This window comes from Dendropsophus ebraccatus, chromosome 8 (assembly GCF_027789765.1).
Source record: "Dendropsophus ebraccatus isolate aDenEbr1 chromosome 8, aDenEbr1.pat, whole genome shotgun sequence".
Lineage (NCBI taxonomy): Eukaryota > Metazoa > Chordata > Amphibia > Anura > Hylidae > Dendropsophus > Dendropsophus ebraccatus.
The window spans coordinates 53,579,865-53,596,270 of record NC_091461.1 but is presented as its reverse complement, the minus strand read 5'-3'; the positions used below and the strand labels follow the sequence as shown (position 1 = coordinate 53,596,270).

The following is a 16,406-nucleotide window of genomic DNA, read 5'->3' as shown; positions in this document are numbered from 1 at the left end:
TGTCACCGGGTGCAGACAGCCGGAATCACGCTCGCACTGTCAGGTCGGCGCTGCCCTGATTGGTCAGAGGAGACGTGAGCCGCGCACTGATTGGCTGCTGAGATTCCATCACGTGAAGGGGACTGTCCTGCTGCTGATATCCAGGCAGTGCAGAGATCGCTCCTCAGCAGTCCTGAAGAGGCATCAGTGACAGCCGGATCCTGAGGAGAGCGATCACACTGCAGGTAGCTCGCGGCACTCACCTCTCTCCTCTATCTCTATACCATGGAGCGCTTGTAATAAAGACAGCCATGTAGTTTCCCTTAAAGTAGCCTGGAAGCAGCCTGAGTGTTGGATTTAGTCACATTGCAATAAAATTCTAGTTAATGACAGTAAAATAATAGACAGCTAATGTTCATTGATGGTCATGTAAGTGTTAGAGCTATGATTGTCATTGACTTGCATAGAGACTGTTGGGTGACTTGTATAGGGGGGTGTGGCAGGTAATGTCACCCACAGCAAAGGGAAGCAAACTACTTCTATTCAATATTTAGGGGTTTTATGATAAATATTTTCTTTGGAAAGTTATTATTATTATTATTATTACTTCTTAGTGTTTGTAGGAAGTGAAAATATTAACAGAAAAGTTTTTAGTCTATAATATTTATAGGAAACAATACTGCAAATGGCTTCACTTTGGGTTCTGATGCATAATATGAATCTAATACCAAGAATCTGCAGATGTCTATATTGTTTAGGTGTTTTTTTTTTTATCATTTATACAATTTACCATAGATGCTTCAATAACTTAGCCTAAGCAAAAAAAGAAATTTGGAAAAATATTACATTTATGGCAATTCATGCAATTCAGCAGCAATTGTTTTAATTGTTATTAAGTATCTATAAGCAGGTAGATTGCAGAAGTGTATTAGTGGAAACTGTCTTAATTGTATTATGGAAACTTCTTATGTTCCTGGTTAAACCTTTGTATCAGCTTGACCACTGCTTAGGAAAACTACTACTCCCAGTTGGCCAGTGTGTGTCTGGGCATACTGGGAGTTGTAGTTTTACAACAGCTGGTGAGTCTCCTGTTGGAGATTATTGCCCTAGAGTCTAGATTAATGGATTGTCATAGGTTAAGGTCAGTTATCTGGAGCAGGAAGAGCTATACGGCCAGCACTGACCGCCAGCTGGCTTATTATAATATAATGCATTACTCTTTATAAAGCAATATTGAACATAGAATGGTACATGTGTATCCCATGAGGTTCTGCAGCAGCTGAGAATCCTTTAACTGCATATCTCCTGTGTTGCAGCCTGAAAGCCAGACAAGTACTTGAACTTCTACTGATAAAACAGTCTACCTCCTGCACTTCATCATTCCTATCCCAGAAAGACTCTCTCTCTAGTTGAGCTTAGTAGTTACAGTTACATTTGTGCAGATGCAAGACTTTATGGCTAGTTGTCAATGACAGAAGATTTACTACCTTAAAGACACCTTGCTGGGTGTTTAAAAGACTGAAAAAGCAGCTTGTGTGTATAGGGAGTCTGATATATACTGTAGCTCTTTGCTTAGGATATATACTGTATGTCGTTCATATATTTAAAAATTGCATTGCATCATATGCCGTGTATATTTTTGCAGTTTGTATGATAACATTCATGATTATTTATATATATATTCTTCTATCCTCAGAATGATCCAGATACTGGAACCACGATCTCTTCCACGGTCTATCATGCCGGTTGATGTCGCAGTGAGGATATGCTTAGCACATTCTCCTCCGTTAAAGAGTTTCTTTGACGACTGCAGGGGGAGAAATTTTGTGAATCGATTTAAGCCGCTAAGGCCATGTCTTTCTCTAAAGAAGGAATCTGATTCCAGGAACAATGAGTGGAACCGATCCAAATCCCGAGCTAAAAAGAGGGTTGTCTTTGCCGATACGAAAGGACTCTCCTTGACATCAGTACATGTGTTCTCAGAATTTAAAGACGAGCCTGCAGTCGACCTCCAGTTTGATCTAATAGACCTTGAAGATATCACCGCCAGCCTAAAATTGCACGAAGAAAAGAATCTCATCTTGGGATTCACTCAGCCGTCAGCCGATTACCTACAGTTTCGCAATAAAATTCAAAAGAACTTTGTATGTCTGGAGAATTGCAGCCTTCAGGAGAGGTCCATTGCTGGCACCATCAAAGTGAAAAATCTCAGCTTTGAAAAAACAGTGAACGTGCGAATAACCTTCAGCACCTGGAAAACCTACCTGGACGTGGACTGTGTTTACATGAACAACATGTATGGAGGCACAGACACTGACACCTTCTCCTTTGCTGTAGACCTGCCTCCTAACATTCCCAGCCATGAGAAAATTGAGTTCTGCATATCCTATGAGAGTGAAGGGCAGGTGTTCTGGGATAACAATGATGGACAGAACTACTGTATAGTTCGTGCTGAGTGGAAACCAGATGGGGTGCAGACCAACACCTTAACTAAAACAGACATAAGCTCCTACAAATCCCAAATCATTAAACCCGAAAATGGTTTAGATCGGTTCGGAACCCCAAAAACATCCCTTGGTTTATTTCCAGAATGGCAGAGTTGGGCTAGAGTAGGAAACACCTCCCCATACTGGTGAACCCAATTCGTGGCCCTAATGCTATATCATTTAAAGGATTTAAAGGTCTGTGAGGACGAAAAGCACATTATACACAAATCCCACATTATGTAACAGCGTCAGGGCGGAAAACGATTATTTTGAAAGCGTGAACTTAACCGAGACAAGCTTTGTCATTAAGCAAATTGTTAAGGGTCATAGCAGGTATAATTCCCTGATCACTCTGCATTAGAGAACCTATCTCTCTTTGTATGTCAACTAAAAACTCTACGTATAATGCTATGTAGTGGTAAAGAAGGTATGGTGGCGTCACCTCATTCCAGGAACACCGGAAACAAGATTCATGACCGCTGAGATGTCATGATATAGGCTGACTAAGAATATGGGATGGGGAGAAGTTGTCGGTGTCCACAGAATGTAGGTAGTTTGTAATAAGATTGTTCAACCAAAAGGACTCTTTGTCCATTGTGTGAAGTTTCCACAAACTAGCCCTTTATTATTACTACAGATACATTTTAAGGGTGATAAGTTTAAAATCAGAGGCCTACCATAGCCCTGAAATAGTGTACTTTAATATTGTGGAAGTACAAATGGTAGAGTACAATCTGTAAACACTAGAGAACCACCTTAATTATAAGTAAGCAAGACTAAACTTACTTAGTGTATATAACACGTACAGGGACATAAGTTTTATGATCAGATTTTAAAAATATGGCAGATTTTTTTTCCAGGTTGGTTTTGGAATTGAAGCTGCGCTCCACTAAACTACATTGACCTACGTTGCAATACCACACGCAACCTCTGGAGGAGACGCGGCAATGTTTTCATAAAAAAAAAAAAAAAAAAAAAAAAAAAAAAGCAGCCATTTTTTTTTTTTTTTTTAAACTTCTGGTCTTAGCAGTGCCTTTAATATATGCCAAAGTAAATCTGCAGAATTTTAGGATGTCTATTAGACTTTAGTCTTTTTAATGTATTGTGCCATACAAATGTATACGAAGAAGCCAACTAGTATGCCACCACTTCCGGAATAATTGCTTTATAGGCTTTGTCCAATTTTTTAAATTAAGAATTGGGAATCAGTGTTAAATTGGCACGATTAGGTATGTAATTTGAAAATTGCTATGGAAAAAAAGATAAATTTTTGTATCCAGTCTGTAACAATTTTATATCTGCTAAATGTATGAAAGAATTACAGAAGTTATGTAAATCCAAATCCTTCATATTGAAGGTAAAAATTTTTTGCACCTTTTTGTGAATTTGGTATTTAATAGAATCGTAGGTTCCTTAAATAAAGGATGGTCTGATTGTAGTGTGTTGCACATGCGTAGGCAATCCCTTGAGAGTTTTTTTCCCCCCCTTTAAGAATGTAAATGTTTGTGTTTCAGATAACAACTACTCAAAGGTATTGTCAGATATATTATATTTTGGTGAATGACACTTTTTTATGAGGGGCGTAGCTACAGGTGGTGCAGACGTTACAACTGCATCGCGGCCCTAGTGCCTCAGAGGGCCCAAAAGTCCCTGTGCCTCATTAGAAAATAGTATGGTAGGCGGAGGCCCTGCTACAGATGTTTCAATGGGGTCCTTGAGCTTCAAGTTACGCCTTTACTTTTCATTTCTATTTCTGCTTTGTGAATGACCCTTCAAAAGTTCATTCTGTCATTCTTTGCACTTGTTTAGTTTGAAAATACTTTCTAGAACAGTTTTTATTTTTGTATTGTGTGTCGGGCCTGGAAGTAACATTCTGGGGTACAAAAGGGAGGTATTCCTGATGAATCTGTGAAATGAAATGTGATTGATACACGCCGGGAATGACAGTCATTTCCGGCGTTAATGTAAATGTCAGGGAAATGTAAGAATATGCACATGAGTTTCTGAAACATTTGTCACTTTATTAAAGAGAGTATCTAAAACTATTTTTATATGACCGAGAGTTGATGAGTGGTAAGCATTGCGATGGTGAATGGCTCTAAAGTATGTTTCTTACTGTAAAGGTTTGTCACTGTATCATACAAATGTTTCTGGCAATAAATTAAGTTTTTCTAAAATATATTTATGTTTTGAGTTTTTTATTTAAGGGTCCATATGAAGCAAAAAACAACTCACCAATAACAAATATATATATCCTAAAGTGGTCTAATACATTAGATGAATAATGGCTAAATCCACTGATTTTAGTGGGACCATCTAATGTATAGGAGTCTCCTGAATATTCTGCAATGGCAGATGGGAGGTGTCTGGCTGGCTGTGGGCACCCTCCCTTCCACCATTAAAAAATACTCAATCAAGTGTGCATGTGCATAAGGGCTCCAGAGGATACGTTTATGGCCACTGTAACATATCAGTGCTTAGGGAATCAGACTCTCATCTAATGCCAGCAGCTCAAATTTCTTTAGCTCTTTCTGAATTAAAGTGGCTATACAAATTACAAGAGAGAAGGGATAAGCCATTGCCAGACATCTCCAGTGGCAGCTTATCTCTCCAATATCGGTAGGGTCAAGCATATGGAATCCAAATCTCCTGATATCATCTGTGGGAGGAGACAAGGGAATCCCCATATGCTTTAAGCCACTAACTGGTCCTCTCAGTGTTGGCGGGTCCAGCTGACTTTCGACTAAAGTGTATGAGTACCTTTAAAGGAACCCTAAGGGCAAAGCTGATACATTGGGGGAGATTTATCAAACACAGTGTAAAACCTGTCTCTGTTGCCCCTGGCAACCAATCAGATTCCACCTATCATTTTCTAATAAGTCTGTGAGGACTGAAAAGTGGAATCTGGTTGGTTGCTAGGGGCAACTGAGCAAGTTTCACTTTGGACCATGTCTGATGGATCTCGCCCATTGTATTCTGCCCATTACCAGGCCTAAAGGACAGTTCTGAGAAGATTTGTTCTATTGGTATCTGGAAATACCTGTGTCATACCAGGGCAGTTTCTTGGTCATTTTGGCAACAGGGCGAATTTTGATAAAAGCGTTTGATAAAAGTGCTCCTAACAGATAATGTTCTACTCAATACAAATTCATCATACAGGGACTCACATGTGACGTCTTCTTTGATCTGAGGCGTCACTTTCCCTTTTCCTCTTCATCCGGCCCAGACCACCATGACGGTTTCTTGCAGCTACAATTCATCTCTTCTGAACTTGCCAGACAAACATCTCAGGATCCGCACTTCCAGAAACTTCCTTCCCCTTTCCCACCTATAAGGTCCCAAACTGTATGCTGGGAGAGCTGGATGACCTCCATTACACTGACATACAGGATGCTGGGAAAGCTGGGTGACCTCCATTATACACTGACATACAAGATGCTGGGAAAGCTGGGTGAACTCCATTATACACTGACATACAGGATGCTGGGAAAGCTGGGTGACCTCCATTATACACTGACATACAGGATGCTGGGAGAGCTGGATGACATCCATTACACTGACATAAAGGATGCTGGGAAAGCTGGGTGACCTCCATTATAGTGACATACAGGATGCTGGGAGAGTTAGATGACCTCCATTACACTGACATACAGGATGCTGGGAGAGCTGGGTGACCTCCATTATACACTGATATAGTGACATACAGGAATAGGGGAGAGCTGGATGACCTCCATTACACTGACATACAGGATTAGGGGAGAGCTGGGTGACCTCCATTATACTGACATATAGGATTCGGGGAGAGCTGGGTGACCTCCATTATACTGACATACAGGATTAGGGGAGAGCTGGGTGACCTCCATTATACACTGACATACAGGAAAAGGGGAGAGCTGGGTGACCTCCATTATACACTGACATACAGGATTAGGGGAGAGCTGGGTGACCTCTATTACACTGACATACAGGATTAGGGGAGAGCTGGGTGACCTCCATTATACACTGATATAGTGACATACAGGATTAGGGGAGAGCTGGGTGACCTCCATTATACACTGACATACAGGATTAGGGGAGAGCTGGGTGACCTCCATTATACACTGACATACAGGATTAGGGGAGAGCTGGGTGACCTCCATTATACACTGATATACAGGATTAGGGGAGAGCTGGGTGACCTCCATTATACTGACATACAGGATTAGGGGAGAGCTGGGTGACCTCCAATATACACTGACATACAGGATTAGGGGAGAGCTGGGTGACCTCCATTACACTGCCATACAGGATTAGGGGAGAGCTGGGTGACCTCCATTATACACTGACATACAGGATACTGGGAGAGCTGGGTGACCTCCATTACACTGACATACAGGATTAGGGGAGAGCTGGGTGACCTCCATTATACACTGACATACAGGAATAGGGGAGAGCTGGTTGACCTCCATTATACACTGACATACAGGATTAGGGGAGAGCTGGGTGACCTCCATTACACTGACATACAGGATTAGGGGAGAGCTGGGTGACCTCCATTATACACTGCCATACAGGATTAGGGGAGAGCTGGGTGACCTCCATTATACACTGACATACAGGAATAGGGGAGAGCTGGGTGATCTCCATTACACTGACATACAGGATTAGGGGAGAGCTGGGTGAACTCCATTATACTGACATTCAGGATTAGGGGAGAGCTGGGTGACCTTCATTATACACTGACATACAGGATTAGGGGAGAGCAGGGTGACCTCCATTATACACTGACATACAGGATTAGGGGAGAGCTGGGTGATTTCCATTATACACTGACATACAGGATTAGGGGAGAGCTGGGTGACCTCCATTATACACTGACATACAGGATACTGGGAGAACTGGGTGACCTCCATTACATTGACATACAGGAATAGGGGAGAGCTGGGTGACCTCCATTATACACTGACATACAGGATTAGGGAAGAGCTGGGTGACCTGTCAGCTCTGGCGCCAGGGGGGGGGGGGGGGGGGGGGGGCTTATCGTCGGGGGCGGGGCTTATCGCCGGAGGGGGCGGGCTTATCGGGACATATTGGCTCCCTCTGTGCAGGATCCCCCACCAGCTACTCACCTCTGTCCCTGCTGCCTCCAGCTCCTCTTCTGGTCCCTCCGTCCTCTTCAGACTTCCGGTGCAGGCAGCCATCCTGTCATACAGAGACCGCCTGCACAGGAAGCCTCTGTGTCTCTGCCACGGCTGCGGTTTCCTTTAGCTGTGCGTGCTGTACGCACAGCTAAAGGTCTCTCTGGCCAGGGGATCTGGAACTTAAGATTCCAGATCCTCGGGCCAGCCCTGAGGATGCAGGGGCTGCGGGCCGGGTACTGTCGGGCGCCGCCTGGCGCCCCCTAGCTGTGGGCGCCCCGTGCGGTGGCCCGGCTCGCCCGCCCCTAGAAACGGCCCTGGTCATACACTGCCCCCTTTGTACAAGGCATTAGGCCCCGTTCCCACTGAGCAAAACTAGCGGAATTTCGCAGCGGAATTGTCCGCCGCGGAATGCCGTTAGCCTCCTGCTCATAATGGGAGTCTATGGGAGGCGCGCGCTCCTGCCCTGTCCGCGCTGAAGAATGAATTCCGCAGCGGAATTCTGCTACTTTTGCTCAGTGGGAACGGGGCCTTACACCGTTTATCTGTTTCCTTACTAAATAACTGTGTCCAATATTGTAACCCACCCCTATACAAAAATAGTTTTGCAAGCTATAGTTATTAGAAAATGGGCCATTGATCCAGGAATTCACTGTGATTGCCAGATTTGGAAATTGTTTTTCTCCCTGAGTAAAATTGGCTTCTACCTCTGCTCCCCCCCTTCTTCTGAATAAATACAGAGAAACACAGAGAAATGGGCTGAACTAGATGGACAAATATATTTTTTCAGCCTTATAAGCTATTTTATTATACATCCACTTGCACAGGACTTAGAAGCAAGACTCGAACATTTTAAGAAAAAAAAAATCAAAGACAACCCCTTTAAGGTGCAGGTAATTATTAAAGCTTTATCCAACTTCTTCAGCCCCTGTGTGCTGAACGATCGGACTTCAGCATGCTGGAGCTGCGCTAATCTCTAGTCACTATTGTTAGCCAGAAGATACAGTGCAAACACAAGTAACATTACCCTCAACATCCAGACCTCTACATTTATTTACACACATTTTCCAATTATACTCATTTAAGGAAATGTTAAAGTGGTATAGCCATATTATTGTCAGGACAGGGAGGTAAAGACAAGACGAGACAGTGGGCCCTGATGCTGAACCCACCCACTGTCCCTACCTACTTGCTTCAATCGGCCCTAGGCAGCTACGGACAACAACGAAGACGTTCCCTGTACTGAATACATGCGACACAGAACAAGACAGACAGAAGAACACAATAAAGGGGAGTCAGGGAGCCAAGTCAGAACCAAACGAGCAATGTGGTACAAAGTCAGAGAGCAAGCGGGTAGTCAAAGGTCAGGCGGGAGGTCAGGTAACAGGTAAATCAAGCAGAGGGATTGGGTACAGGGATCTCAGGGATAGACTGGCTCAGCTTTCTTTTATGAGGATCAAGAGCCTCGTCCGGATCCCCATTGGACCGGCGCTCTGATCCTCCAAGTTCCTGACAGGCACAGAAAAATGTCAATCAAACAGACTTGCTCAGCTGTGGCAATCAGGGCTAGCAGAGTTCAGTGTAACTCTTGCATTGCTGGAAGCTGAAAAGCAATCGTGTGTGTCACACAAAAGCAAAAACCAGGCCCAGTTCACATCAGGCTACTGCACATTCCTGACAATTATACTGTTAATGCATATCATTAGGCTATGCCATTAAATTCTGCCACCAAATAGGCAGAAGCTCATTCTGCAGGAGACTGCACCATAGCCATGTTTTAGTGGGTGGAGCTGTGTTGGTGTTGGTGACGGTCCCAGCACTCTGAATGACCATGATCAACAAGTAGTGGCATTTTCCTGGAAAACAGACAAATATAATTAATGATTTTTTTTATTCTGAATAACAGGTAAAACACATGAAACAAACATTTAAAAAGCTGGATATGTCCTCTTATAGGTTACTGTACAGTATAGCAATCAGCATGTGATGTATAATGTATAGTGAGTGCATAAAAATGAAAAAAACAGACACAATTTGTAGATGCAGGAAGGAGCTGCAGATCTCCATAATACAATAGTGTAGTACAACAGGCTAGAATAGAGAAGCAGGGCTGCTGTCAGAGGTCTGTGTGGTCACATGAAAGCAATGGGGAAGGGGTGTGTGTTCAGCATGGACCAATCAGGAAGTGAGAATCACAGAGCTGTGCAGGAAGACAGTGACAGAGACTTTTCTATACAGCAGTGTGACTGGCTGAATGTGAGCGCAGGCACATTATAGCAGCAGTGTGTATAGCTGAGTGTAGATGCAGGCACATTATAGCAGCAGTGTTTATAGCTGAGTGGGACTGCAAGCAGATTGTAGGAAATTATTATTATTGTCTTGCACCATCACATTCGGTAAGCGGTCCATAATTTTGTGCACTAAGGTTAGGCTGGGTTCACACTGCGTTTTTGCAAAAAAAAAGGATGAAAAACAGAGATGATTCGCTCATCTCTAGTCATGACAATATAGAATTTCTTTGCATGCATCAAATCCAGCACATTGTAAATGAGTTGCTGATGGGATATGAAAAGTATGTAACTAACAACACTTCCCATAACATTAGGATCATGGCAGATTTCCAGTATAATAAAATTCACCGCTCCCATAACAATGCCCAGACTGTGAGATAAAGCCTGACATGGTTATTGCAGCTTTCAGTGGAATTGGAACATCCAGATATGTAAATGTTACTGCACCCTTGCAGATTTTGATGGCAGACAACCTCTAATGCCACCATGCATTGTTCTCCTGTGGGAAAGCGATATCATCTCCTATTAAGGAGAGGAAAAGTCACTTATTGGATATCTGATTGCCGGCCATGTACGCCATGAGTCATTCTAGGAGGGGAAATCTTCAGCTTTATTTTGGCTTATAGCCCATAATCTCTTATCTGAGGGACTAGGATCTCCCTGCCGTCTGTGCTAAGGTTTTTATTGCTGCATCACTGACAGAAACCTTAAGACAGACGTGACGTGTGAAATAGTCTGGTAATATATTGGTGAGTTGCATAAATTATTCTCTATTGTCCTTATCCAATTGACTCCCTATCAGTCATTGTAGCTGTTCAAAAAACTAGCAATGCTGTTAGAATTTCAGATTCTCAATTGTTGCTCTATAGACGTGTCAACAGAAATCTTTTTTGAAATCCTTTAGGCTTTTTTTAATCACATTGTTCCATGCTGGTAAACTGATGACATGGTGTCCCTCTGCTAGTAAAGCCAGCAAACCTTCTATATAGCCAGCCCTCCATTCATTCTCTGTGGGGCCCTCAAACATTTATGAATTAGGGCCCTATTACACAGGACGATATTTGGAGCAAGCGAGCGCTGAACCTGCCCGATGGACCTTTAGATTTTTTCAGTGCCCATAGAAGATAGCGGTGGTCTGCTGCCGCTCCTATTGCCCGGAGCGACGGTCAACAGACCGTTGCTATCATTGTCGTTTTAATTCAACATGCTGAAAGACAACGATCAGCCGACATTGTGCACCTCGGCTAATAATTGTCTTTCCGCATGAGCTATTACACCAAACGATTGTTGGCCCAGAACAGCCAGTAATCAACTAAGTATGGCCGATAATGGGTTTTGTGTAATGGGCCTTTAAGCGCTAGGAAATGTGTGGCCCCATAGAGAATGAATGGACATTATTCTGAGGACAAGGATTAGCTGGGATCCCTATAGTCTCAGGATCGGCAGGGATTTCTATGATCAGACACCCAACAATCAGCTTGTTATTCCCAATTCAAAGGATAGGAGATAACAGCTTGAGATACCCCTTTAAAAGGGTTGTCCAGGCTCTGTTTAGATATGGGTTTTGCTGCTTATTTCTATTGAAGTAAGTGCAGCTAAATTGTAATTTCACAACCAAAGGACAGGGGTTTTGCTGTTTTTGCAAGAAAGTTGCTGTGCCTTTTCTAGAATAACCCCTTTAGTCCCATATATCTAGTAGATCATTGCTAGATCATTTAGTGAGCCTTTATACGGCACACCCACTTTGCAGGCAGCACTATATGAGCTGTCCGATTCTTTCCTTTCTATCTTTCCTTTCATCATTTGTAGGCTGCACATATCCTATTACACAAGGGGGGGTATTTATGAAGACCGGCGTACAAGTATATTGGTCTTATATTAGGCTCTGCTCCCTTTTCCCCAGCAGGACTCACTAAGAGGGGCACTCTTCATAGTGAATACGGCTGGCGAGCAGGCATAAATCATGAAAAATGAGGCACGAGAGGAGGCCACGCCTCCTCCCCACCGTGTCACGCCCCCCCCCCCCCCAAGCTCCCCCAGCCCGCCCATCTGGCGAGCGGGGCATATGGCAGGCGTATGCCAGGGAGAAGGGGCAAATTTGCACCTTCTCCCCGGCGTACGCCTCGGGTGGACATTTCATAAATGTCCCCCCAGATGTGCAGCCAACAAGCAAGGATTTCTTTGGCTCATTAAAACAATACGATGAACCTACGAATAAGAGCAATGTCACAATATTGCGATATTAAACAGAGGAATATCGGCAATAAACACCCCTGAAATAGGGCCCTAAAGAGAAGCATTTTAAAGCTGTGCAGATTTCAGATGGCCGTCAAACTAGCAAATGTCCAGTTGGGTGAAACTATTCACTCATCTGCTAACAACACATCTACTGCCTGGGATCACATGGATCTGGATATAACTCTATAAACAAAAATAAATAAGATGGATGTGGATATAATTTAAACAAATAAAAATTATCATTAGAGCACAAAACATAACTGATCACGTAAAGGTAAATGAATGTCTGGTTATAACCTGCACAAATAGATTGTAAGGGGGTCAGACCACAGGCGACCCACGCATTTCTCCCCTTACAAGATAATGTGTATATACCCTAAATAGAATGTTTATTGCGGTTTTGTGTGTTCTGCAATGTTTATATTGTGTGATCGCATACCCCACTATGCCCCAACCCCACAGAGTTGAATGTGCACATTTTAAACAGAATGTTCCCCATTCTCTCTTGGCTTAACATACTGTTTTATAAAAATCTGTACTTGCATCAGGTTTTGTATTGTCTATTGTCTCACACTTGGCATACACTTTGCCTTGCTGCATTTCACTAGTTCCTTTCTCCTTGAACAGACAGGTAACCGGACACTATATAACCAAGGGCGTCCTGTGCTAACTATAAAGGCAGTCTATCCTATCATATATATATATCCTGATCAGAACAGACTCTTCTGCAGCTTCTCTTATAACTGTATATATAAAGGCATCATCATATCTTCTATGAAAGTTATTGCCTCCCAAAATACAGAAATGTGTGTAACTTCATGTATGTTGTGCACTCCTGGTACAGTATATAATAAGATTCATTGAATTGCTTAATATTAATCTTATTAGGTAAAACAGCCTTGCAGTTTGGATACCTTTTAAGCACTGTCTGGGATTAAAGAGAACTCAGTTTTTATTCTTTCAAATCAACCAGTGCCAGGATGTGCCAGTGATTTCTAATTTACTTTTAAAAAATTAAAAAATCTCAAGTCTTCCAGTACTTATTAGCTGCTGTATGTCCTACATATCTCTGTCCATGTCTATGACATACAGCAGCTGATAAGTACTGAAAGATTTGAGATTTTTTATTACATGTTAACTACAAATCTCTGGCACTTTCTGACACCAGTTGATTTGAAAGAATATTTTTTCCGCTGGAGTTGCCAGTTGCCCTTTAAAAAAATTATTTTAAACAGCTAGCTTTCAAGACCCCTTGGGTCCTTTCACCAGACATAACATAGTATCTGTAGAAATAAGAAAGAGTGTGCAAATATATTTGCAGGACCCTTACTGAGTGAAATGGGACTTTTTTTTTTACAAATCTGCTATCAAACTTTCTTTATTGACATAAAAATTGTTACTCTACCTGTGTAATGACAACTGTAAAGAGCTGAATGCTACCTCCTTCAGATAACCTTACCAGACAATAGACAAATGTATCAGTCTGACGTTACCTTGGAATGGTTACAGTGTTTGTTCTCACGGTGCTCAAGGTCATCACTGAAGCTGAAATTCATTAAACTTGAAGCATTTTACATAGCTTTATTTGTAATGTCACACGTTGGTATATAATGTAAATTCTGCATATAATTTACTTCATCCATTATAAAAAGTTTTTTTGTTGTTTTTAATCGGGGCATATGGATATAATACTAGGGAGCTGCAAAATACTTAACTGTTTGGGTTCCCGTAATGCTTGTCTCACTGACTGCTCTGCTCAGTATTGCAGAGCTTAAAGAGGACCTGTCACCCCCCGTGCCGGGGTGACAGGCTCCCGACCCCCCGTTAGATCCCCCTATACTTACGTGATCCTGCCGGGTCCCGCTTCCTGATGCGTTCGGGTCACGGAGATTTCAGCGCCTGAAGCCCGGCGCGCTGAGAGATGAGTCCGATGCCCATAGAGAATGACGGAGCATCGGACTCCCCATTCATTCTCTATGGGCGTCTGCTGTCAGCGCGCGCGCCGGGCTTCGGGCGCTGAAATCTCCGTGACCCGACCACATCAGGAAGCGGGACCCGGCGGGATCACGTAAGTATAGGGGGATCTAACAGGGGGTCAGGAGCCTGTCACCCCAGCACGGGGGGTGACAGGTGTCCTTTAATATTGCTTACATGACGTTAACATGGCTACCAATTAAGGTTCTTTTCTATTTAAAAAACAAGGCTGAAGCAAACAAGGATTCAGCAGCTCAGCTCCCATTGAAGTGAATGGGAGCGGCAGTAACCTGGTAAAGCCACTACACACTGTGCAGAGTTGAAGCTTCAGGCTCTGTTCATTCTGTATATCCAGGTGCCGCTGTTGTGCCATACCAGCAATGGCGGATTATAATGTAGGCGGTTTGGGCGGCCGCCCGGGGCCCGAGGCTCCGGGGGGGCCCATGCCTTGCCGCCCACATTATAATGCCGCCCGGGAGGCCCCCTCGCCACTGCACTCTTGTGACCGCAAGCATTGTTTCGCTTGCGGTCACAAGAGTCTCCGGCTGCCTCCGTCAGATGCGCGGCTGCCGGGGGGGTGTCCGGTCCTCTCCCCGGCAGCGCGCGCATCACTCAGCTCCTAGTGCCGCCTGGGGCCCTGTCTTCCGGTACTGGGAGCGCACGTACCGGAAGTCAGGGCCCAGGCGGCACTAGGAGCTGTGTGATGCGCGCGCTGCCGGGGAGAGGACCGGACACCCCGCATCAGACGCGCATCAGACGGAGGCAGCCGGAGAGAGGATCGACGGGGGAACGCAGGGTAGGTGAGTTATATTTTGTTATTTTTGTGTTATTTACTCACTGGGGGGGCATCTATAAAGGGAGGAAAGAGGGGGACCATCTATAAAGGGGGGGAGAGGGGGACCATCTATAAGGGAGGGGGAGAGGGGGACTATCTATAAGGGAGGGGGGAGAGGGGGACCATCTATAAGGGAGGGGGGAGAGGGGGACCATCTATAAGGGAGGGGGGGAGAGGGGGACCATCTATAAGGGAGGGGGGAGAGGGGGGCTATCTATAAGGGAGGGGGGAGAGGGGGACCATCTATAAGGGAGGGGGGAGAGGGGGACTATCTATAAGGGAGGGGGGAGAGGGGGACCATCTATAAGGGAGGGGGGAGAGGGGGACCATCTATAAGGGAGGGGGAGAGGGGGACTATCTATAAGGGAGGGGGGAGAGGGGGACCATCTATAAGGGAGGGGGGAGAGGGGGACTATCTATAAGGGAGGGGGGAGAGGGGGACCATCTATAAGGGAGAGGGGACCATCTATAAGGGGGGGAAGAGGGGGTCCATCTATAAGGGAGGGGGAGAGGGGGACCATCTATAAGGGAGGGGGGAGAGGGGGACCATCTATAAGGGGGGAAGAGGGGGACCATCTATAAGGGGGGAAGAGGGGGACCATCTATAAGGGGGGAAAGAGGGGGACCATCTATAAGGGGGGAAAGAGGGGGACCAGCTATAAGGGGGGAAAGAGGGGGACCATCTATAAGGGGGGAAAGAGGGGGACCAGCTATAAGGTGGGAAATGGAGGACCAGCTATAAGGGGGAAAGAGGGGGACCATCTATAAGGGGGGAAGAGGGGGACCATCTATAAGGGGGGAAAGAGGGGGACCATCTATAAGGGCGGGGGGGAGAGGGGGACCATCTATAAGGGAGGGGGGAAAGGGGGACCATCTATAAGGGGGGAAGAGGGGGACCATCTATAAGGGGGGAAGAGGGGGACCATCTATAAGGGGGGAAAGAGGGGGACCAGCTATAAGGTGGGAAAGGAGGACCAGCTTTAAGGGGGGAAGAGGGGGACCATCTATAAGGTGGGAAAGGAGGACCATCTATAAGGGGGGAAAGAGGGGGACCATCTATAAGGGGGGAGAGGGAAGAGAGGGACCATCTATAAGGGGGGAGAGGGAAGAGGGGGACCAGCTATAAGGGGGGAAAGAGGGGGACCAGCTATAAGGGGGGAAAGGGGGGGGACCATCTATAAGGGGGGAAGAGGGGGACCATCTATAAGGGGGGAAGAGGGGGACCATCTATAAGGGGGGAAGAGGGGGACCAGCTATAAGGGGGGAAAGAGGGGGACCAGCTATAAGGGGGGAGAGGGAAGAGGGGGACCAGCTATAAGGGGGGAAAGAGGGGGACCAGCTATAAGGGGGGAAAGAGGGGGACCAGCTATAAGGGGGGAGAGGGAAGAGGGAGACCAGCTATAAGGGGGGAAAGGAGGAACAGCTATAAGGGGGGAAAGAGGGGGACCAGCTATAAGGGGGGAGAGGGAAGAGGGGGACCATCTAT

At 45.0% G+C, this 16,406-nt stretch overlaps 1 protein-coding gene and 1 long non-coding RNA gene across 2 annotated transcripts in view; both read left to right on the top strand.

Annotated features, from left to right (window-relative positions):
• The first annotated feature begins 137 nt into the window (after positions 1–137).
• PPP1R3C (protein phosphatase 1 regulatory subunit 3C) lies at positions 138–3,097 on the top strand. The gene is made up of 2 exons (XM_069980377.1): positions 138–224; positions 1,676–3,097. Exon 2 carries the CDS (start codon positions 1,677–1,679, stop codon positions 2,613–2,615), a length of 939 nt encoding a protein of 312 aa, XP_069836478.1. The 5' UTR covers positions 138–224; position 1,676; the 3' UTR covers positions 2,616–3,097.
• A 7,474-nt stretch (positions 3,098–10,571) lies between these two features.
• LOC138799347 (uncharacterized) overlaps positions 10,572–16,406 on the top strand; it is a 125,314-nt gene continuing 119,479 nt past the window's right edge. Inside the window, exon 1 of the long non-coding RNA XR_011364242.1 lies at positions 10,572–10,622. This is a non-coding gene — a long non-coding RNA (uncharacterized lncRNA). The remainder of the gene's footprint in view (positions 10,623–16,406) is intronic.